At 40.4% G+C, this 25793-nt stretch overlaps 1 protein-coding gene across 1 annotated transcript; it reads left to right on the plus strand.

The window, feature by feature from the left end:
- Positions 1-293: 293 nt before the first annotated feature.
- Positions 294-21968, plus strand: LOC135701472 (uncharacterized; the record flags this gene model as incomplete). Its single annotated transcript, XM_065222279.1, has 4 exons — positions 294-2162; positions 2224-2358; positions 2417-2870; positions 21640-21968. Coding segments are annotated over 4 exons (2787 nt in total), but the record flags the coding sequence as incomplete, so codon positions are not given.
- Positions 21969-25793: the final 3825 nt, after the last annotated feature.

Raw genomic sequence — 25793 nt, forward strand, 5'->3', positions numbered from 1 at the left:
GAAGTGCAGAGTGGTTTTCGATGGGTCCAGCAAGTCTTCTACGGGAATCTCTCTCAATGATTGCCTTATGGTGGGACCGACTGTTCAGGATGCATTATATGCTATTGCCATCAGGTTCTGCATGTACGAAGTGGCTTAAGTTGCAGATGTTACCAAGATATATCGCCAGATGTGGGTACATCCTGACGATAGGCGTCTTCAGCTCGTGTACTGGCAAAGCAGGACTGATTCACACGTCCATCCCTACGAGCTGACCACGGTAACATACGGCACCGCATGTGCGCCGTATCTAGCTAATCGGTGTCTACAGCAATTGTCCTACGATCACTCGGCGAGCGAAACCGATGCTGCAGCACGAATCGGCAAGGATTTCTACGTGGACGATTTCCTCAGCGGTGCTGACACTGTGGAAGAAGCAACTCAGCTGCGTTCTGGAGTGCAGCGCATCCTCGCGTCCGCAGGGTTCGAACTTCGAAAGTGGTCGTCGAATTCGTCCGAAGGATGATAGGCCAATTGTCGCAGTTGATGACATCCAAGGCTCCGTCAGCACACTCGGTCTGCTGTGGCACCCTGAATTGGATACCTTCCGGTTCAAAGTTCCTGAGCGATTCTCTGATAATCCGATTTCGAAACGAATCGTCGTCTCCGAGATGTCCAAACTCTTTGATCCATTGGACTTCATGGGTCCGGTGGTCATCACAGCCAAAGTGTTTGTCCAACAACTTTGGAAGTTAAAACTAAGCTGGGACGAGGAGCTTCCCAATTCACTCTGTACCGTGTGGGAAGACTACAGACTTGGTCTGGCTGCTCTAGGAACATTTTCCATCTCTCGTTTGGTCAAAGCTCCAGGCGCCGGAGACAACGTGCAACTTCATGGGTTTTGCGATGCATCCCGAAATGCTTACGGAGCATGCATCTACTTGAGAAGTGTCGGAAGAAGTGGTGTCGTCACAACCCGTCTCCTAACCGCCAAATCCCGAGTAACTCCAATCCAAACCTTATCAATTCCTCGTCTAGAGCTCTGCTCTGCTGTCCTCCTCAGCCAACTGTACCAAACTGTTATGTTAAGCCTCAACATAAATGCTAATGTTTATTTTTGGTCTGACTCTTCAATCACTCTCCACTGGTTGTACAACCCACCGTCCAACTACAACACTTTCGTGGCAAACCGTGTCGCGGACGTGCAGCGACTCACTGAAGGAGGCACTTGGAATCACGTCGCCGGTCTGGAGCACCCGGCCGATCTCATCTCGAGGGGTTTCGATCCCTGCGAGCTCGTAAACAATGCACTATGGTGGAAGGGTCCACCGTGGTTAACGTCCGATCCAGTGGAGTGGCCAAGTATGTTTCCAGTCCAAGACGCCTGTGAATTTCCTCCCGAAGTTCTCGAGGTTAAGCTTCGTACGCTTGCAGCCGTCACTCGATCCACCGAAGCTCCCGATCGCACACTGTTCACCCGCTACTTGTCACTAACAAGACTCACCCGCATCGCTGCATATTGCCGCAGATTTGTGCGGTACTGTCGGGCCAAGCTCGCTGGATTCCACCTACAAGCTATTCCGTACCTTACTTTAGCAGAACTCCTTCAAGCACAAGAAGGCCTTGTGAAAGTTGTGCAAAATGAGTGCTTCAGCCAAGAAATCGCTATGCTTCAGGCCAGATGCGAAGCGGATCTCAAGAAATCCCCATTACGTATCTTGAATCCCTTCATCCACGATGATGTACTTCTGGTCGGTGGCCGGCTGAACCACTCTTCATACTCGTTCACGCGCAAGCATCCAATGCTTTTGCCTGCAGCGCATCCGTTCACCTCACTGCTCGTTGATTCGGTGCACAAGCAGCTTCTCCACGCTGGTCCACGTGCGATGATCGCACACATCCGTGAACAATATTGGCCATTAAACCTCCGTAACCTGGCAGCACGGAGACACGTCAAATCCTGCTTGCGTTGTTACCGCACACGACCACAAGCAGAACACCAGCTGATGGGCCAACTTCCGAAAGTTCGCATCACTCCGACCCGTGCGTTCCTTAACACGAGCGTTGACTTCTGTGGTCCCGTTTGGCTGAAGGTACCAGTACGTCGAACGAAACCAGCTCCACCGATCCGAGCATACGTCGCTGTATTCGTATGTATGGCTACGAAGGCCGTAGCTGAAACGGTTCGTTGCACGCCGAGGCAAGCCAATCGCTCTGTTCTGTGACAATGCCACCAACTTCAAGGGCGCAGACAGGGAACTCCGAGACCTCTGCAAGCAACTCAACGAGCAACAACTACGACTGAAGATAGCATCCATCCAGTTCGACATTCGGCGGCCTTTGGGAGGCCGCAGTCAAGGCTTTCAAGCATCACTTTCGGTGAGTCGTCGGCTTGGAATCCCTGTCAAGCGATGTAATGTGTACCATCCTTTGCCAGATAGAGAGCTGTCTCAACTCTCGGCCACTGACCGCCCTATCTGAAGACCCAAGTGACACGGAAGCCCTCACACCGGGACACTTTCTGGTCGGATCAGCTCTCCAATCAATCCCGGAGCCCGACCTTGCCCAAGTTCCCAACAACCGGCTTTCGCTTTGGCAGGAGGTGCAGCGCAGAACCCAAACCTTTTGGAAACTCTGGTCGACGGACTACCTTCATCAACTGCAGCAGCGTACGAAGCACTACTACCGGCAGCCGAATGTTCTGGTCGGCAAGCTGGTACTCCTGAAGGACGACAACCTACCACCGCTCAGGTGGAGCATGGGTCGAATCGAAAACGTCCATCCCGGCGCGGATGGTCTCGTCCGTGTGCTGACCGTCAGACTGGCATCCGGCGCAGTCTTCGACCGACCGATCGTGAAGATCTGCCTACTTCCCATCGACGATGACGCAAGTTCCACCTCCTTCTTCTTCTTCGCATTTCAAGCTTATTGCATATCGCATATTAGCTTATTGCGTGCTCTCAACTTAGTGTTCCAGATGCACTTCCACAGTTATTAATTGAGAGCTTTCGATGCCTGTACCATTTTTGCATTGGTATAATTGTATGGCAAGTCCAATCATATTTATATGCCCAGGGAAGTCGAGAAATTTTCCAACCTGGAAAATTCCTAGACCGGGAATTGAACCCAGCCACCTCCAGCATGGTCTTGCTTTGTAGCTGCGCCTTTACCGACTGAGCTAAGGGAGGCCTGGTGGCCCTGACGACAATGCAGCGCCCGCTGCCAACCCAGGTGATTGATTGTGAAGTATTAGTTAAGAAGTGAATTTATTGTTAAATTTAATGAAACACATTTTTCATGGTGGCCGGTATGTCACGGACAACGCGATGGTCCGAGATACCACTGCACAAGCGACACAGAACAAGCAGAAATCTAAATGTATTGTACCCACACGCCGCACAGAATTGTATTTCGCTCTACACTCCACACAGCAGGAATACACAAGCAGCTACATCACATAGGAATATCCTCCCGGCTCGATCACTCTCGATCGAGTCGGTAGGTATAAAAGTACCGGCACCAAACTTCACCTACATCAGTAAAAATCGAACCATTATACGAATCACATCCGTTCAATATATAATTACGGGATCAGGGCCGCGTTCGGGATTTTAAAAAACACTTAGCACTGCATTAACTACTTATATTCAGGAAAAAGATACACTTCTTACTTCACTAACGTCCGAAAGGTAAAAGAGAGCGTGAACCGCTTCGATACTTCCTTTTGTAGACTATAGTTGCTGACTCGGATGATCGGCAACTGCGCTGGACTCTCCGGGTCGATGGCTGGAACTATTGCTGACTCCAACAGATTCCTATGGTTGGTGGATGGCTATGTTGAACTCGATGTTGCTAAGGGTCGGTGATTGCGGTTGTATTAGTGGTCGGCGTCGATGCAACTCCTCGGGGGGGTGAAAAAGTGTCGTCCTCGGCACTTGGCGTCTTCAGGGTTTTATCCTCAACTCTTTGAACTTCCTCAGGCTCCTCTTTTCTTGATTTCTGTTTTCGTCTCCTTAAATTAGATATTCTCCTGGCTACTCTGTCGATTGACCGTCTAAGATAGATAAGGATGAGCATTATCAATATGATTGTCGTTACTGACAATCCTCCAAAAAGACTCCAAATTCGCGTCTCGTTGTTGAACTGCTTTAGAGACACATGATGAAGTAGTTCCCTGTTGATCAGTGTACGGTTGTCTATCAGGGTAATATTTAAATCGTTCTGTAACCAGCTGTTAATTGGAATGTTGTGTAGTGCTGCTTGAATGAACTGATATTTTGATGTTACTTCCTTTGAATTATATGTTGTGTTCCCAAATTTAACCGTGCAATTTGAAAATGTGACTATAAAATTTCCGGTCAGGTTTCTATTGTCTGCTCCACAAGTTGATGAGATTGTGCTGTTTCCTGCGTTTGTTATTAAAATGGTGTTGTCGGCTATTAGTTTTCCTTCTATACGATGATCTGTCTTGGTGATGCATTGAGCAACTCTACCCAGTATGAGTGGTTGAATGCAGTTGTCTGAGAATTCTTGAATGAATGAATGTCGTTGCACGTATTCGGTTGGTTTGCTTGTTGTGAGAAGCGATTTCTTGTGCTTGATTAAGAACTTCGGGTGCTCCTTGATGATATTGTTGTTGATATTTAACGGGAAAATTTGGATGATATCGGCTTCTTCCGGTTCCAGTTGTGGTACGTGTAATATGTAGAGAAGCGAGTTTTTACTGACTGCTATCTTCGGCGTTACGAAATAAAATGCCTCGTCGGGTAGGTCCACTTTTATTCCCTGTTCCTCTAGTAGCGTCCTCATTGTGTTGATTTCCTTCATAGACAATATTCTCGTGTTGACGGTAAACGTTTTTGATAAGATTATAGTGTCCTGAACGTCCAGTAAAATTTTGTTAATTGTGTCGATATTTAGAATTGTAATAAGTGTCTCAATTTCGTTCAGAACTATTTTGTTAGTGTATGAGTTTTCTACTATCTTATTAACGGTGTTTGTTAGACTTTGTAGCCTTGAGTTCATTTGTGAATTGATTTGGTATTGTTTGTTGTTTTCAGTAATGAGGTCGTTCATAGAGCTGTTTATGATGCGTAGATCCTGTGCGTCGGGGTTTCCTGCAATCCACTTCCAGGCCGTACCGAGTGTGTCCCACCGTTTACTTCTAGTAGTTGATGTGGGTTTTATTTTATGAAAATTACTGTACAATTCGTTTAGTTTTTGTCTCACTATTTGGGTAAGTGGGTTAGTAATCTTCTCGTAAACTAGTGTGGTAACTAATTGCATGGTTACTTCTATATCCGTTAGGTTTATAGGATGTATTATTCTTATTGTTCCTGTTTATATCTTGCATTTTCCAGTTTTCATTATAAGGATGGGATCGTTGCTCAAATGTTTGATTCCGAGATCTTGACTGTATATTCCTAATATGGATATTAGTGTTCCTATGAGTGATATTTTCATCTGTTAATGACAAAGATAATTATAGAATGTATTAGATTGTTAGTAGAAATCTTATTTTTAAATTTTTAAATTGTATTCATTTTTTCAATCGTTTGATTTTTTTCTTATGACGTTTAACATTGTTCGAGTTTATAAATGTTTTGTCTTGTATATTTCTAGCGGTAGTAGAGACTGCCCTTGGTTCAGTTTTCATTCGTATGTTTGGTATAACAAAAACTTCTTCATTTTCTTCAATTGTTGGTGCATCTTCCCTTAAATCATTTCTTCTAATCTGTCTCTCTTGAGCTTTTAACATATTTGTTTTTGCTTCTAAAAATAGTTTTTGTGCATTACCTATTAATTCTTCTGGGTTATTGATATTATTTAAATTGAACATGATTTCATTAGGTTTCAACTTGGTACTTGAGTGTACACTTTCGTTATATAAAGCGACGGATAATTTAACTATTGACTTCGTTCCCAAATTTTGAAATTTATATTTATTTGAATTAAAGATTTCTATAATGGTTGAGTGGGTTCTCTCAATTTGCCCGTTTGATTCAGATGATGCTGTGTATTCTATACAGCATCCTAATTGACTTAAAAAGTTTCGTAACTGAATTGACCGGAAAGTGGTTTCGTGATCCGTTACTATTTTCTTTGGAACTCCAAACGAACTAAAGTATTTGCTAAGGGCTTTTTGTACATGAGATAGGTTTTTCGTTTTAATGTAATTCATTTGCAAATGTTTTGAGAATGAATCTATTAGAGAAAGAAAACTATGATTTGCTATTATAAATATGTCCATATGGACTCTTTCAAGGGGTTTATCTGTTATAGGCCGTGGGGAAAGTTTTATATTGTAAGGCCTTCTCTCGTACTTGTGACTATTGCATCGTGGGCATGCGTTTATGTAAATCTTTATCAATTTTGTCATATTTGGAAAAAAATATGACCTTCTTATTTGTGCCTCGACTTCAGCTGTACCTCTGTGTGCTCTGTCATGTTCAGTAGAAATTAATAAATTTTGCCTATCTTCGGTGGTAACATCCTCAACTATTTTGGATGTTAACACAAAGTGATCTTTATTCCCAAAGTGTTCTCTAAAACTTTCTTGAATTAGTTGAATTAAATTTTCAGGGGCGAGGATGGCAGATTGTCTACCGTTGTGTAAAGTTTTCAAAAAGTTCGTTACGTCAGATTTCTCATATTTAGGTTGGACTATTATCGTTCTTTGAAAATGTGGAAAAATAGTTTCGTTAATGATTGTAGTAATATTTGCAATTTTGAAGATTATCTGGTTTCGATAATAGTTAATTGGTCTATCTACAAAATGTATATAGAAATCAGACGAATCGTCTGCGGAGTGGACTGTTTCTAAATCTGAGTTTTGATCAGATGAAGGGGGGTTATTTACTTGTGATATTCTATCTCTGTCATCATCCATACCTGAAAAGGAAGAAGATGCGTCATTATTGGATTCACTGGACTCGTTAACATTTATTTCATCAGGCCGCCTGCTCAACGCATCCGCTACTACATTTGTTTTGCCTTCTTTGTATATTATATCAAATGAATAATTTTTCAGATCGAGTGCCCATTGTAAAATTCTGTCGTTTTTGGACGAATTTTTTAAGAAAGTTAAAGGTTTGTGATCTGTTAGTAGTGTAAATTTTGACCCGTAAAGATACGGTTTGAATTTGTTGATGGCCCAAACTATTGCGAGAGCTTCTTTTTCGATGGTGGCGTATCTTGTTTCCGCATCATTTAAAGTTCTTGATCCGAACGCTATTGGTTTTTCTACTTTATCTTGAATTTGAGATAGTACGGCGGCGACGGCATAATCGGATGCATCGGTCGTTAATATAAATGGTTTGTCGAACTGTGGGTATGCAAGTACTTGGTCTGTGGAAATAATTTGTTTCAATGTTGTAAACGATTGAATATACGACGGGTCATTGGGGTTTATGATTACGTCCTTTTTAAGGTATTTAGTCATTGGGCGAGTAATTTTAGAAAAATCTTGTTTGAACCGACGATAATAGCCTGCCAGGCCCAGAAACTGTTTAATTTCCTTTTGAGTCTTTGGTGTAGGCCAGCTAATGATCTTGTCGATTTTTTCGGGGTTTGGTTTTACCCCTTCACTTGAAATAATGTGTCCCAGGAATTCAGTTTGCTTTTTAAGGAATTCACATTTATCCAATTGTATTTTTAAATTGAATTGAGAAAGTCTTTCCAATACACAATTTAGATTTTCAAGATGGTTCTTGAGGTTATACCCGACAATTACAATGTCGTCCAGGTAAACGTAACAAATTGTGCCTATATACTCTCCCAATATATTGTTCATCGCTCGTTGAAATGTTGCTGGAGCGTTTTTTAGGCCAAAGGGCATTCTATTAAATTCAAAATGTCCTTTGTCCGTGGAAAAAGCAGTTTTTTCTTTGTGACTTGGGTCCATGGGGATTTGGTGGAACCCGGACTTTAAATCTAGTGTTGTAAAGTAAACAGATTTACCGAGATTGTCAAGAATCTCCTCAATCTGTGACATGGGAAACCTGTCATCGACAGTTTTCTCGTTAAGCTTTCTATAGTCTATAACGACTCTAACTTTTTTTCTGCCTGAAGCGTCTTGCTTCTTTGGAACAACCCATATTGGTGCAGAATATGGGCTAACTGATGGCTGAATGATGCCATTATCCAGCATTTCTTGAATCTGTTCATGAACATCCTTCTTAAAATGGTGTGGATAACGGTAACTCTTTGTGTAGATAGGACTATCATCTGAAGTTATTATTTTGTGGTTTGCAGCAGTTGTTGCTGAGAGTTTTTCACCCTCTTTCAGCAAAACTAATTGATTATTAGGGTTACGGTATGTAATGTGGGTCTAGTCCTTTAATTCGGCCTATCACGCAAATAAATAATTAATTAAGGAATATTACACAAAAAATAAGGAAAATATTGATCACTGATGATTGATAAATGTGTACCACACACAAATCAATTTATATCACAACATTTCAATACATTTTCAGCTCTCGTAAGTAATAAAACTGGTTGAGAATATCACTCTGTTCGGAGTTTTTAGCCGCCATGACTTCTAAGGTTAAGATGGGAAGGTTGCACTGACGATCATCAAATGGCCTGATTATGGCATTTATTGAATGGAATTACCTGATAATACACACTAGACGTAAAACTCACAGTTACTGTTTGAATATTTTATGTTTATTTTAATTGTTTAACAACGTTTTCACAAGTAAATCATGGACCCAACTTTAGGGACACATTTCTTTTCTATGTTCCTAACTTTGGCCCATGAAATTCATTTGACAGCATATAGCAATAAGAGTAACGTCAACAATGTGGTTTGCATTTGGATGATAAGGAACGAACAGGAAGGGAGATTTTTTCTGCCAAATCTGTATAATGAACATCACAATGTTTTGATTTAGATATTCTGCGGTCGAAAGACGATAAGCGAAATTTTTAATTTTTAATTTTTAACTTGAGTGATTTAATGTAGTTTTCGTAAAATTTTCTCTAAGAAATGTTTTGAGGAATGAAGAGTATTAAGTTAACAGTGATAGTGATAAAAAAAATACATAAGAAAACGTTACCAAGAGCGTTTTTTTTGAGAATCAAACAGGATAGGACGAAGTTGCATCCATAAATAGACCCAATTTGGGGACAATAGACCGATATTACATACATTTCCCTGGTGAGTTTTTGTCTTAAAAAAAGTAAGTTTTTCAACTTTTTGCGGTTCCTGATAGCAAACGACATGATAAGCATATCTAAGCATACCATTTAGCAGTAGAATATCGTTTGCAGGTAAATTAATTGATGAGTTATGATTAAAAACGTAATCTATGGCTGCATATTAGACCGAGGTTAGGGACGTATACCCTATGTAAAACTTTTAATAAGTCTGCAGTTTCGCACGACGATAAATGGTCTGTTCTGATTATTCTTTTTATATCTTCTGTTGATATTGGCTTTTTATTTTGGATCGGTATGGGGGTGAGTGTTTCGAAATTGTTTACCGTGAGTGAAATTGTAGGGAGTGACTCAATTTTACGTTTGTCCGACAAAATTTTAACTGTGGATTTATGGTTTTCCGACCTATACAGGCCTGGTTGTATGAAGGTTCCTTTGCATAGTTTCTGAAATTTTGGAACGAACCAGTCTCCATCGTTACATGTATCCATAGTGACAATGTGATGGAACTGTGTTTTCGCTGGGTAGTATTTAAAGAATTTGAATGAAGTGCCTTGTAAAGATATGATCTCGGTTTCGTAATTTATTTTAGCTTTCAGTTTTGCCATAGTTTCGGATCCGAGAATTCCGTCAAAAAACGTATGAAAATTTAATTCGTAAAATGTTAAAGGTTTGAATGTTCCATTGAAGAAGTCTATTTTCCCCTTCTTCTGTGTGTTATTTGATCCAAATATGTTTTTAATAGAAATGTTGTTTACTGGCTCTGGGTTTTTAATGAACCCGTGTTTGATAATATTTTTGTTAGCTCCCGTATCTATGAGCAGTTTAACTTTCTCTTTCGTTACCGGGAGTGTAAGTTTTAGGAATGGTAGATAGTTCATACTGGCATTACTTCTGAACTTGCAATCTGAAAATTTAGATCGAGTTCTTCATCTTCATTTTCATCGTCGTCATTTTCTTCTTCTTGTTCTGTTTGGGTATGACCAGTTTCATGATTATGTATTTGTCTTCTATTGAGTGTTAGTTTACTTCTTATGGAACCATCGACCTCCATTGGTTCCAATTCTTGTTTCTCGGTTATTAGGAATAGAATTGTATTTAGGATTTTTATTGCTGTCATATTTGTTAGGTCGAGAGATGTTGCTCTCAACTTTTCTTTCTCCTCGAGCAATTCTCTCGCTAGAGGTGTATTCGCATAAGAATGCATATGCGTCCTCTAGACTTTTAGGTCTCGCTGCCAGTGCGTGACCAAAGTAAAACTCGTTTAGCCCTGATACAAATGCGGCTAAAGCGTCTTGATCGATAAATTTAGAAATCGCTGGCCAGGATTTTGCAAAGTCTTTATCTTGTTTTGCTAGTATTTTAATATTCTCCACCAAATATTGGGTCTTTTGATAATATTTGTGGACGGACATTGAATCGCCCTGTTTGTTTTTCCAAAGTTTGGATTTGTAGGATGATAATTCTTGCCTATCTCCTAAAGACGTAACTAAAATTTTTTTCGCCTCCGCAAATGTAGGCGGATATTGAGCCATACAAATGGCGTCTTTGGCTTTTGCTTGCAGTTTGTGAATAACTGCTTGTTCGTAAATTGAAAACACATTGCTAGGGACTAACGGTTTGAAAATTTGAAGAGTGTTTTCTGCCGAGGTAATCCAAGCATTTAATTGTTTTGAATTACCGTCAAAAGTTGGAATACTTTTTATCGGGTCTGGGATCCTAGATAAAGATTCCATCACATTTTGGGCGTTGGCTGGTCCTAAATTTACAATTCCTTCTTCTTCTTCTTCTTCGTCATGTTCATTGAAAGGTGGAACTTCACATTGAATTGCGTTTAATTGTTGCTCGTATTGAGCTTGTTTGGTTGTTAGGTTTTGTAGTTGCTGGGAAATTTGTTGAAGTTGGGCTGTAATTTGCTCCATATTTTCGTCCTTCTCTATAAAAAGGCTAGCTATTGATGGAATGTCTTCACGTAAAGGAATGTGACTATTTTCTTGGGACTCTACAGAATAATCACTCGATTCTGTATCGATAATGTCGTTGCGCTGAAAAAGTTTTCTCGCTTTTTTCAGGGCAGAAGTTTTACGCGCGTTATGTTTCGTCATTCAATTTCGTAGCTACAATATTGCGACAGTTATGGTGTACCATGCACTGAGGCTTTTGGTGACACACGGATGTAATATGATATATGTGGGTACTTGATAGTTCGGAGCGACGTGGCGTCTTTGCTCGTCCACCTTTTCCACCACGAGATATTTTAAACGTCAAAATTTGCGTTGTATTGGAAAGCACAAATCTCGATGAAACTGTGGTCTCTCTTGGATCGTCACAAGTTTCGGTGGGGGATAAAAGGGGTAGGGGCCACAATTTACGTTCTCTTAGAACTCGTAAATTCTGGTGAAACTGTGGTCTCTCTTGGATCGTCACAAATTTCGGTGAGAAAAGAAACTTCTCTTGGAACGGTTTCTGTTTCTCCAGCAAATGCAATTAGAACCGAGTATCGTTCGCGTTTCACTTGGATTGCGTCGATACAGGTCGTTCAATTGTAGTTGCTGTAGGTCAGTGGAATTAATTTCTACACTTCGCACTATACAGAGTAAGAAACATAAAATTCACTCACCTTTGTTGCTGTCGTGGCGTGGTCCTCAGATGTACAGCTGTGCGCGGCGTAACCTCAACTTTGGTGCACTTCTTTAAGTGCCCCCAAATGCTTCGACAATTCCTTAGATCTGTTTCCACGGATTAACTTCACTTTCGGTTTACGAACCGATAGTTTTGCACTGTTCTTCGCACTACTGGTTTTAACTGAAGCCTACCTAGGCTGCGCCAATTACGGGATCAGGGCCGCGTTCGGGATTTTAAAAAACACTTAGCACTGCATTAACTACTTATATTCAGGAAAAAGATACACTTCTTACTTCACTAACGTCCGAAAGGTAAAAGAGAGCGTGAACCGCTTCGATACTTCCTTTTGTAGACTATAGTTGCTGACTCGGATGATCGGCAACTGCGCTGGACTCTCCGGGTCGATGGCTGGAACTATTGCTGACTCCAACAGATTCCTATGGTTGGTGGATGGCTATGTTGAACTCGATGTTGCTAAGGGTCGGTGATTGCGGTTGTATTAGTGGTCGGCGTCGATGTAACTATATATACAATTAATTTCTAGAGCCGCGAGTTCATTTCTTTTCTCCTGACCGAAGCCAACCACAAGCCAATCAATCAGTCTTTTTCAAGACCTAAAGAGTTTGAACTTTCTGAACTTAACCCTGAACCAGTGACCATTTCCCGATAGTTCGCTCAGCCGTTGCCAGGCGTTGGAGCTCATCGAAGAGGATTCCCAGTGCGTGGACAAAACCTTATGACGGGATGGTGAAGAGCAGCAAAATCGTCGTTTCGTTTTCTCTTTTCCTCACAATGATCGACGGAAAATATGTCAATACTTTAACCAATACAAGTTCTGCACAAAGGTGTTATGCTTGTAAGGCAACGATTTCGGAATTCAATGATATAGAAAAAATGCAAAACTTAGATAGTGTTGGTACCGCAAAGCGCTACGTAGAGTTGTACGCGTGGTTTTACATGCCGTCGTCGATGCACAGAATTTTGATTCATGGGCATAGCATTGTTCAGGCGGTTATTTTGCCGATTGGAAGAATGACGGAGGAGGCTCAAGAAAAATGTAACAAAGTCATTAAAAACACTAGAGAGCATTTCACTCGGAAGGATAAGCGTGAAAACACAAATCGGGATATTATTAATCGCCTTCTTATCACCACCGATCCAATGGTTAACTCTTATTATGAGAGTTCCAGTCTACCAGAGGAAGTTAAATTTCTGATGAAGACAAAACTGACTCAAGTGAAATGGTACCAGAAGATGATGATGATGCCGATGATGATGATGATGAAGAAGCAGAAGAAGAAGAAGAATAAGAAGAAGAATATGATGATGCTGATGATGAGGAAGAAGTTTAAGTAGAAGGAAAATACAAATTTGACCAATTGTGATTTTTTATTTGTGCTGTTTTTTATAATAACTTTATTGTTAGGGATATTTTAAGCAAATAATAAAAACATTATGTTTTCTAAGCATTGTTTAAAAACAAAAATCTTCATTGTATGACTTGTTTCATGACCATCATTCACAGTCACAACGTATAAAAAATTTAACAAAAAAAAAACATACAAAATCGTTTATAACGTAAAAAATACCAGTTATAATGCAAAACTTATGACATATTTGGATTCAGCGCCCCAAAATTACCCAAGAATCATGATTTTTTTTTTCATAATTTGGAGAATTATTTGCTTGGCCAGACTTTGTATGGAGTCGCTCCACTGTGCAATGGCTTTACTTCCCTTCCGAAGTAGAATGAATTTTTATCTTAATTTCAAAATATACTGAAACTTGGAACATCAGTTAATTTTCATCAACTTTATCAATTTGTAAACCTTCTGTCAGTGTTCGCCCAAACGTCCCATAATCGATTTCACAGCTAAGAACTGTCAGAAAATATCCAAGTTTCCAAAACAAAACTGTGTGAATTCATAACAATACCACGTGGCTTTCGGTATATATAAATAAACTGCAAACAAGTTGAACACCATCACTTAGCTTCCATTTCCCAGGCTCCTTCACCGAACAGGTCCTTGATTCTAATTTCCATACCATCATCATCGATCAATCACTGCGAAGCACCTCTCACTCATCGCACAAGCACCATCGTCATCCCCGTGCTCATCGGCGAAAACCCCTTCCGCCGAAAGTTCCGTTCCCACGAGCACTTCTCTTCCGTGTCCAATAGTCGAACATTTTGTATGCAAACAGGATTAATCACTGGAACAATATTTGCATAAACTCCTGGCTGCTGCAACGGCTCCGGAGAGCAACAACATTACGCAAAACAAAACGTAACCACTTTTCGGTCTCTTGAACGTGAACCCCCACCCCTCTCGGTAAAAAAGCAGCCAGTCATTAACAATCTCGCTTTTTTCGCAGTCAACCCCTTCTTCCCGGAGCATCCCGAAAATCGACCGACCGACCGGCAAGGGATGATGACTTTTTAATACACGATCATCAATCATCTCATCTTTCCAAACACCCAACCAAGCGAATTCGGGTGAATCGGGAAAATCAACTCGCTAACGAAAAAATCAAACAAAACAAAGAATCCCAACTCAGACGAAAAGGTTGGTTGTATGAATTTTTAAAATCCGTGAAAAGGGTTGATCCTCCAGTCAGTGCAAGTCGCCGTCGCTGGTCCTCCTGGTGGTTGGGTGGTAATGAAATTTAAATATTTGGAAAATTTGCATAAAAATCAAGGCTGTTAATATGCAAACATATTCATTCTGCTGTTTCATTCCGGTTTGCCACATCGCGGAGAGATCGGAGATGCTGGTGCCTTGCCGACTGCTGGTAAGTGCCAAAGTCGGAGGGAAAAACTAGAGGCGTCATTGGTGACGCTTCATTTAACCCTTTTTCTCACTTGTGCAAGGAAGGATGTTTTTTTTTTCTCTTCTTCTGTCGGTCGATTGCTTGCGTCTTTTGTTGTGATACATCTAGGTACAAAGAAAGAACGGGGATGCCCCTATCTGAAGTCGGGTTGGTAGTTTATTTTCTCATTTATGGTGGTTGCCGATTGAGTCAAGTTAATGGGTGAAGATTGGAGGTTTTTCATCCGGAAGGGTGCTGGAGATAAGCACTTCCAAGCTAGAGTTTCTGCCATGCAAATGGGAAAACTGTATAGAATCAATAACTTAAAGGCATGATACAAACTAGATTATGTGAGAAACAAACAAGCAAAATGATAGCAATTGTAATAAGACAACAAATTAACAACATCAGTAGACAATAGCGGGAAAAACAAATCCTAATGAAAGCTAAAAGTGATATAAAACAAGTACACACAAAAAACAGCGGAGCCAGTGGTAGCGTGATTGCATCTCATACCAAATGGCCTGGGTTCAATCCCAGTCGGAATTGCCGTAATGAGGCATAAAATCTCTGATCTCACCTTCCTTTGCTGCCGTGCGATGACAAAGTGACGTAAACGCTATTTTTTCAAAAATGGGTTTATCATACTAATCGGTTCTTTACTTCAAGGACTTCACTTTGGTTTGTGAATTTCTGCATTTACGTCATAAATCATTGAAAAAAAGTAGAAGGGTCTGTGCCTAGGGGCACAAACGGAAGCTTGACGTATGACCGCTAGTGGACGGAATAAATATGAAGAGCATTAAGTTCTTTTAATTGATCAAATCAGGCATAACATTTGATAACGACACAAAAGCGATGATGTTGTAGGTTTGCGTGAGCGTACTTTGGTTCGCGTGTAAAGGGCCTAAGAAGGTATGTTTACAAATGCTTTTGTGCCGTTATCAAATGTTATGCCTGAAATATCTATTATCTCAACTCTTTCCGGTTTTGAATTGTAGGCGATCCAAATTTGTAGTAATCTTTTTCAAAAAGAAAGTTGAATACGAGAATCAACAGGGTGGCCAGTGAATTTTCATTTTGAAAATCCCGGTTTTTTCTCGGTTTTCCCGGTTCAAATCTTAAAAATTCCCGGTTGTTAATATGCAACAAAAAAAAAACAAAATTTACTGATAGGATAAAAAAATGTGATTTAAGAAGATTCCCAAGATTCTGCAGCTTTGAAATTTGTGTAGAGTCTGAAACTAGAACTTTTCTTCAAAATTTGTGATTGATAACATGCTTCGTGATGCAAGATTTGGAGAAACAATAATTAAAATGTGAAATTTTGATTTTTTTTCAAAATCACAGATTTATAAAAAAACATCATACTTATGAGTCGTGGAGTCATAATTGTCACGCTCTGAGACTTGGAAGTATTTTAATACCCTGGACAGACTATGGCTTATATCATGTAATATAGGCTGTCTTGCAATGAGCACTCATACATAGGATTTCCAGTGAAAACTAGATGTATGAATGCTCATTGCAAGACAGCTTATATTACATGATATAAGCCATAGTCTGTCCAGGGTAAAAGGGTAATAACAAATTACATAGCAATCTGTAGAATCTGGCGGACAAACCCTGGAATTTTTAGTAAAATTTAAAAGAATTCAAAGTGTTGATTAAAAACAAATATTGAGAAGGATTCCCACACAGTTTTCGAAGGAGAAGAGCAGATTTCCAGAATTATTCTTACATGAAATCCATAGAAATTGTTAGATGAATTTGGAAGGATTTCTTTGGAGAAGAATGCAAGTTCTAAATTAAACTGTTAGGTAATTTTAGTAGATTTAAAAAAGAATTGTGAAAATAAAAATAAAACATTGCAGAAAATTCCTACGTGGTTCTGATGAGGTTTGTATGGGCATCGTGAGGAACATGACAGATGAATTTTAAGAAGAATTCCAAGAGAATTATGATCGGAATTCAACAAGAAACAGAGTTCTTAAAATGTTCTGGCAATAATTTCAACCCTAGTGCGAATGATTCATCACATAACCCAAACAAAATTGATTCCAAAAAATTTGCTGATAATTAGAAAGAAATTCTTTAAAATACTCCAAGGGGTTTATAAATTAATTTTCGAAAGATTTCTTTTGTTTTGAATAGAGTTAAAAGAAATGTTTGAAAAGATTTTTAAAGGAATCAAAGTTTCTGGATAGGCGGGAACGGGAATTATATGAAGGATTCCAATAAATTTTTAGAAGGAGTTGGAAGAAAATTCCTAAAAGAATTCAACGGTAATTATTACGCGGAGTGTTTTCTGGTTTATTTCAGAACAATTTCAAGATAATTCAGAGCAGAATTCCAAGTTAATTCTGGAATTCATCATGAGAATTTTGAACAACGAAAAATTAAAACCCCGGAAAAGAATAATTCTGTTTCGGTTTTTACAAATATTTGTTTCCAAACTCCAGCATCTTCAATATTTTCTTTAGAGGACCATGCACTTTACATCTGAAATTGAAACGACAAAAATCAATTTGCAATATTGCTGAGTGATTAAATTCTAAAAACAATAAGACGGTATACTGAAGAAAATTATGCAACAAATAGAGCAAGACATTCATTTGCTAAAGGATCACTCTTTTAATGGTTTATTCTGAAATTCTGATGTAACAATTTGTTCCTATGATATGGTTAATTTATTTTCCCGGTTCTCTTGCAGAATTCACGGGTTTTTCCCGGTTTTCCCGGTTACTTTCCAAATTCCCGGATATTTCCCGGTATTCCCGGATTTCCCGGTTTGCTGGCCACCCTGAATCAATCAAAACCACTTGCACCCCTGCTTCCAAGTTTGTGTGGTCGTTGGGGGCTTGTGGTTCTGAATATGGACAAACAAGCATAGATAAATTCTATTCCAACTCTTTACTGATGTAAGCTTGATGGCCCTGAAAAGGGCCGTTTTATTGAAGAGGACATCCATGGCCACTTACGCTTGGCGTGTTTAGTGTAGGTGACAGCATCACGGACCTCATTTTCCACGAACACCTTCAGCACACCTCGTAGATCAGACCGGAGATACGTCAGACACTGCGACGGCGAGCCAGACGACGTATGGTGGTTATCTCGAAGAATTTGCGATGACGATTGGCACCTCCTTTGCCACGACCTACTGCTACTATTGCTCACCACGCCGTCCGAAGCGAAAATGAGCTGATACTAGACAGCAGCGCTGCTTTATATCTTTTCAGGTTAAAGCAGAATGATGTGCAACCAAGTGGTATAAAAGCTAAAAAGACTCCTCCCATTATAAGTAGTTTGCTATCAAGTAGCGACACTGGCTATTTTCTTTTTACGTACACGGCGAATGAGAACGACCCAAATTTGAGTTTAGTTCACTCATAATCGCCAAAAGTGCAGGAACTCAGCGTTGAGAAAATTTGTCTCATGGTTTCCTGTGGAAAAGCTAAAAAATCTGCCAGAAAATGAGGAAATTTACGAAAATTTTATTCAGTCTCGGAGTAGTACCAATAGCCTGAGTGAATCCAATCTTTACTTTTCTCAAATTCGGGAATTTTTCCCTGGAAAATCCTGGAAAAACCTGGGAAAACATGAGGCAAATTTACTCATCGCTGAGTTCCTGCACTTTATTTCTTATTTCTGAGATAACTAAACTCTAATTTGGGTCTTTCTCATTCGCCGTGATATCACCTTGAAAGATATCGGCGCCGGTGGTTAGCGTGATTACCTCTCACCCCAGCAGGCCTGGGTCCAATCTCAGTCGGCACCTCCAGCATGTTCTAAGGATTGGTAGGGTCCAGGTGTGGGAGCTGCCTCCCTGGCGTCGGTAGCATTGGAGCTCAGTACGGAAAACAAATCTCGCGTCACTTTTCAATAGGTCCTATCTACATTGATCGATTCTCTTCATCGACACTCTCTTTCGTAAATAACTCGGCTTCACAAATGTTTCCTGCCGTCTTCGTCGAATTAGATGCTAGATTGTTGCTTCTTCCATCGAAAATATCCGGCTGTGGCGATTCAAAGTTGATCAAAATAATTTGTACCCCTGCTTCCAGTTTGATTACATGAGCATTCTGTGTGATCGTTGGTTCTGAATATGGACAAACAGGCAGATGAATTCTATTCCTACTCTTTTCCTCCCTACCCAAATATAACTCAGTTTTCTCAACAATTGTTCGTGCTTCAAAAAATTTAACTAGGCGTATGTATTCAGGAAGGAGCCAAAATCCATCTTGGCTGAACATAAAAACCAAATTTTAACAAAAATACGTAGTTTTGTCAATTTAAAACTGGCTTTGTATGTGCTTAAAAAAATAATCATCACATATGAATTCAACAAGGTCAATTCTATAAAATCTAAGCATAACTTTCAAAGGACAGTATCAAAATCCAACTTAGCATAAAAGGAAAACAAAAAAAAACCTTTACGAATTACAAACCCGGTTCAACCATCGCGTATGGAATCAGCAAGGTCCATTCTAAAAAATACAAGCCTATTTTTCAAAGAGATGAGCCAAAATGCAATTTGGCAGAACCGAAAAACCAAATTTCTCTGAAAATACATATGGATTCTGCAATTCGGTAAAATCCACTCCGAAATTCAAATTCAACTTGGCTAAACAAGAAACCAAATTTCTATAAAAATACGTACTTTTGAGAATTCAAACCCAGTTTTCTAAAACATTGTGCATGCTTCAAAAAAATTACCATCACGTATTGATTCAGCAAAGTTTGTTCTATAAAATTCAAGTCTTTTTTCAAGGATCGGAGCCGAAATTCAACTTGGCAGAACAGAAAATCAAAGTTTTTGTGAAAGTACGTACTTTCGTGAATTTAAACTCGGTATTCTCAAAACTTGAAGAAATTCAACCCTCACGTATGGATTCAGCAACATCTATTAAAATACAAGCTTATTTTTCAAAGATAGAAGCCAAAATTCAATTCGGCAAAACAGAAAAATTAATTTTCAATGAAAATACCTTCTTTTGTGAATATTAACCAGGTGCGTCCTTCCGGTATTCAGCAAGTTCCATTTTATAAAATCCATGCACAAATTTCAAAAGATTGCACCGAAATCCAACCTGGCTTCAAAAAAATTCACCATCACGTATGAACTCACAAAGGTCTATTCTATAACATCCAAGCCTGTTTTTCAAAGGAAGGAGCCAAAATCCAACTTGGCTGATCAAATCTAAATTTCTATAGAAATACGTACTTTTTTTGAATGTAAACCCAGTTTTCTCCACAATTGTGCTTACTTAAAACAATGTACCATCAGGTATGAACACACGAAAGTCCATTCTTTAAAATCTCAGCCTAATTTTCAAAGGATGTGAATCTCACAAGAACGAGGAAGGGATCTAAGCGAGTGGATTCTACGTTAAAAGTTAGGTAAATCACTTCAGGAAAGCTCAGACTAACATTCAATATAATTCAATCACTCAACAGAAAAGTTTGGACTCCCTTAGGAAGGTTTTGAACCACTTCAGAAAAGGTTGGACACCATTTGGAAAATTTAAGCTCAAAAAATTGTCGGTTCACTTCAGAAAACTTTCTACACTTTCACTAAGCAAGAGTGTGTTCTTTCCAAATGCCAAAGAAGTTAACAAAAATCTGGAGTGGAGTTAAGAAAATGTCAAACCCGCTCTGACAAGTTTGGTTTCAGTTAGGAAAAAGTTGAATCAATGCAGGAAACCTTGGATTCATTTAGGAAAAGGATTAATCAGCTTATGTTGCCTAACTTCAGAAAAAGCAAAACTAATTATTTAAAGCTTGGATTCGATATATGTTGAATCACTTCAGGAAAGCTTTGACAACGTAAAAAAGGATTGAATAACATAACAGAAAAGTTTAGGCTCAGTTAGAAAAATATTGATGACTTATTCGAAAGTTTGAACTCACTTCAAAAAAGTTCAGACTCAGTTTTGAATCTGCTTTGAAAAGTGTCACCTCAGTTAGGAATTTCCTGAATCGTTTTTGATTTGGTCTCACTTCTAAAAAATTTAAACCAATTTTGAATACATTGGATTTACCTCGGAAATTGTTGAATTACTGTAGAAAAAAAGTGAATCATTAAGGATCATTGCAGAAGGTTTGTAAGTTAAGAAATTTAGATCGAATGCAATAATCTGGCGATTACGGTGGGCTGGGCATATTGTAATAATGACGGATAACGACCCAATGAAAATTGTTCTTGGTAGTGATCCGACTAGAACAAGACGAAGATGTGCGCAACGAACAAGAGGGATCGATCAGATTGAAGGCGGCTTACCTAGTGAGTTGCCAAACAAGATTAGGAATGATGTTCGATGAAATCCGTTTTCAACAACTGAAACCGGCTGATCCGATTACAAAGACCAATTTATGTGAAAATTCTTTAAAAGAACAAGGTGATACAACAACAACAAGAACATAATAAAATCTAGCAAAGCGAGTATCCATACCCAAATGAATTTGCGAAAAATAAATATACGCTAAAAGTTTTATTTTATTTCCCCCTTGATGATATTCCAAAATTTTTAAAGGGGGGGGGGGTGACAAAAGAAAAACTTGATATTTTTCCGGCCTAATACTTTCTCCATTACGAGTATTTGCGGAAGGTTATTATCGTTCTATAAATACAGGAATTTTAGAACGATTCAAGTGCATCTCATTTCATCATTCTCTGCTTGAACGTCAAGCAATACAGTTCGGTCTTTGCTCGCTCTGTCGAGATGTTCGATAAACTTATAGTTTGTTACAATCGTTCGCAGATATACTGCACGTCGCGTCGTCAGTAGTGTCGGTCGCATCGCGTGATGGGAAGACAGCGCTCCCGGAGCAGACTTCGTGACCAAGCGGAGAAGAAGAACAGTGGTGCGGGTAGCTCGGTACCTACATCAAATAGGTACGCTACTCTTCCCATAGATGTTGTGAATACCAACCCAGTCCCGGTGAAGCGGACGAAAAAGAGGAAGAAGAATCAAGGACAGTCCGATGGTACGAGCGGACGCGACGATGCTACCGCGACGAACGTTAGCGACATCGGTGATTTCGGCGACGCCGTCGAAACAGAGAATTCTGCCGGCTCGAGTGCGGCGAAAGTCAAGCTTCCTCCACTGGTGGTGAAGCAAGTACCATTCAACACGCTGATTAGCGATCTCTCGTCGCTGGACGTTGCAGCTGAGTTTAAGCTCGGCAGGATCGGCACCAAGGTGATGCTCCGTACGAAAGCGGAGTACGAGGTGGCCGTTAAATATCTGAAGGATTCCAAGGCGACATTCTTCACGCACGACATCCCAAGTGAGAAGCCCTTCAAGGTAGTCATCAGGGGTCTACCAAACTTCGACCCCAAGATGATCGAAGCTGAAATCAAGATGCGGTCATCGTCAAGAAAGGAATAAAATACCACACTCTGTCCCATATCCGCACCTCTATCATCGAGGCCCTTGGTGTGGAGGTGGAGTCGTCGACTGGATACGTACAGTTCATCGCCGTCTACTGCCCTCGACAGTGTGCCGCCAGCAGTGGACTAGCGTCTAAATTCAAGAAGGACCTGTCCACCATCACCCGTATCGGTTCCCGCTTTGTAGTTGGAGGAGATCTAAACGCTCGCCATGAGGCCTGGCGGAACTACCAACAGAACCAGAACGGTCGTCTGCTGTTCGACCACTTACAGCATGGGCTGTACTCCGTTTGGTTTTCGGCTGAACCAACATTTATCTCACCGGCGGGCAACCCATCGACGCAAGACCTGTTCCTGACAAATATCGGCTTGTCCAAGCCGGTAGCCTTGAACGAACTCAGCTCCGACCACCAACCGGTGGTGGCTGAACTGGGCTGCAACGTGGCTCCTGCTTCAAGCCTGCGCAAGGACTACCATCGCGTAAACTGGGCCCAGTTTGGACGCGTGGTAGACAGGCACATCATCGACAACCCGCCGCTTGACACCGTGGAGGATATCGACCGAGCGTTGGAGGGACTCCACCAAGCCATAACCGTGGCTGACGAGGCGTGCGTCCGACGAGTTCCTGTGAGGGGTAAGTTTATTGCCATTGATTCCCACACCCAACTCTTGATTCGCCTGAGAAATGTTCGTAGACGCCAGTTTCAGATGACTGGAGATCTGGTCAAAAAACGTGAAATGGCCGATCTGAACAGGCAGATTGCTTCCAGAATGGACTCACTACGAAATGAAAGTTTCGGGCGTGTTGTCCAGAATCTGGACGACCGCTCCAGACCATTCTGGAAGGTAGCCAAGGTCCTGAAAACTCATCCCAAACCCGTTCCTCCTCTCAGAGTCGAAAATGATGACGATCGGCATTTAATCACCCCACAGGAGAAAGCAAATGCGATCGGCGAGCATGTCGCTTCATCGCATTTGCTTGGCTCGAATATTCAAAGTCCGCTCGAAGATCAGGTTGCGTAATGCTTTCAAAACCTAAATGCCTCCCCTTGTGTCGTGCCTCTGGAGGATATGATTACAGTACAACAAATTTGCTCAGCGCTGAAATGCACCAAGAACATGAAGGCTCCCGGGTTTGACGGTATATTCAACTTGATCTTGAAGAGACTCAGCATGAAAGTGCAGTCTCTTCTAACCGCTATCTTCAACAGATGTTTGGAACTGCACTACTTTCCAAGCATCTGGAAAGTAGCAAAAATCATACCAATCCGCAAACCCGGTAAGGATTCAACATTGTCTTCAAGCTACAGACCAATCAGCCTCCTTTCAGCGCTGAGCAAATTGTTCGAGAAACTCATTCTCAATCGTTTGCTCAAGTTTGTCTAGGAAAATAACATTCTCTTTCCGGAACAGTTTGGATTCAGAAAGGGGCACTCCACCAATCACCAAGCTAGTACGGGTGATGAATAACATCCGAAGTAACAAAGCTGTATCCAAGTCCACAGCCATGGCCTTGTTAGACGTTGAACAGGCGTTTGACAATGTTTGGCATGACGGACTTGTGTACTAGCTTTGTAACTACAACTTCCCATTACATCTGGTTAAAATCAATCGTAACTACCTTTTAGCAAAGGTCGTTTAAGGTATCGTTGAATGGTTGTCTTTCAGAAACGTTTTCCATCCCAGCAGGTGTTCCGCCAGACAGTCTGCTGGGCCCCTTGCTTTACAGCATTTACACTTCCGACATTCGTCCCCTCGGAGACGATTGCGTGTTTTTCCTGTTCGCAGATGATACCGCAATAGACGACAATCAAAATCAATGCCTCCAAAACACAAGCGATCATGTTCTTCCATCGCTCAATCGCCCAAAGTGAAACCGGCTCCATCTTGTACTGTAATCATGGATGGCACAAGGGTTGAGTGGTCTGCCTCCTCTTCCGTTCGCATGTAGAGAAAACTGTAGTCAAGTGTTCTACCTTGGTTAGGTGTCTGTATCCGCTGATTTGCCGCAGATCCCGCCTCTCAAGGGTGAACAAACTGGCCGTCTACAAATAAACTATAGCACCTGCGATCCTCTACGCAGCTTCGGTGTGGGAATCATGTGCACAAACTTGCAGGAATAAAATCCAGGTCGCTCAGAATAAAATTCTGAGGATGGTTCTTGATCGTCCTTTCGACACTAGAATAACAAATTTACACGAAGAGGCAGGCATTGCCAAAATAGATTCCAGGATAAACGAAATTAAGACTAAATTTGAACAAAAATATATTTTATCAGAACATGCTTTGATAAGCAATTTGTATATAGTAGATTAGGTGTATATAGTAGTTGTAGGTTAGTTGTAGTTGTAAATAGTAGTTATAAGTAGTCTCCTTTTTCAAATTTAAAACAAACCAATCCCACCAAGGTGGTCATTCTCTAAAAAAGGCCTGATAGGACTAGGAACTGTAACTAATAATAATTGAAATTCAAAAGAACTCAAGTTGAAAAGACGCATCTGTGTCACATGATAAGTTATACATGTAAGCTACACAAATTCAAGAAATAAAGATCAAATGTCAGCTTCCTCAAAACATACAAATATTAAATTGCTACTCTCTGTTTGTAGTAGCACAGCAATTTAAAATTTGTGTATCAAGAGTATCAGCTTAAAGTAAAAAAAGTCACGATTTAAGTGCATAAAAAGTAGACAAATTTAGCAAAACCGATTATGATTATCGTTTTTTTTTTGGGAATAAAACTCAGAGGATTTTTCCAATGAATTCATATCTCATTTAGTGATACAATAAAAGTATTCGTATTTGGAATTCTTCTGAAAATTCAGTTTCTGGAAGGTTTTTCCAATAAAAACGCTTATCGAGTGGCATCAAGGGACATAGTTTTCGAATAATTACATCTTTTCGAGTTGGCTCAATTTATCTGCTACCTTCGCGATACTTTAAAGTTGAATTCAAATCAAAACAATGGTTTTGAACTTGATTCAACTGTTGTTTGGTGAATATCGAGCAATGCTGCTGAAAATTCGTGTCGATAGTAAAATTGGAGAAATCCTTTCATACATTTTACTGCCTTTAAAATTCCAAGCTTCGGTCTGTCTTTCAGTTTGTTTATAACCCATGGATTAAAATGAAATGATGGTTCGAAGAAATCCGTATGTTCCATAGTTGATACAATTGGCCTCGGTTCAATTGTTGCTTGCTTGACACATTCCACGAAATCGCCATATGTGTGAATTGACGCATTCTTTTCTCCACTGCAGCATGGAAACTATATTCTGACATGAAACTGTGGCCACTTACCAAACGTGATTTTGTCAGCCGATATCAACGATGAATTTATAAGGAGAATCATATGCATCATTAGGTTCCAGTTTTTGTTCTGACTTGAACAGTTGCCAAGCAAGTAAAGGGCATTATTTTGAGTTCTGTTTTCAATGAGATGCTGAGTGAGAGAACTAATAATGTCACAAGCTTTCCGTCCGCTGATTGTTTTGTGCCATACTAACGTTTTCATTTAAAAAAATGGACAAAAATTGTCGATTTTTCATGGGTTTAACTTCACTCGCACTGACGAAAGTACCCATGCAGCATCAATCATAGTAACCTATGAGTCAGCAGACAAAATTTGACAGCTCTATCAGTCGAACTCTAACCGTGATGGCAAAAACAGTGAAGCAACTCCGTTCATAAGTGTGCGCGTTCAAAGAACGGCACCCCGCCGCGTCGAAAACGGACATCGTATGGCACTTTGTGGATGCCGGATGCGCCCGTTTCGGCATCTACAACATCTTGGCACTATTAGACAACAATCAGAGCATCGAAA

Source organism: Ochlerotatus camptorhynchus, unplaced genomic scaffold, assembly GCF_037179485.1.
Source record: "Ochlerotatus camptorhynchus isolate MF236.1 unplaced genomic scaffold, CSIRO-AGI_Acam_v1.1 ptg000163l, whole genome shotgun sequence".
In the NCBI taxonomy this organism is placed as follows: Eukaryota; Metazoa; Arthropoda; class Insecta; order Diptera; family Culicidae; genus Ochlerotatus; species Ochlerotatus camptorhynchus.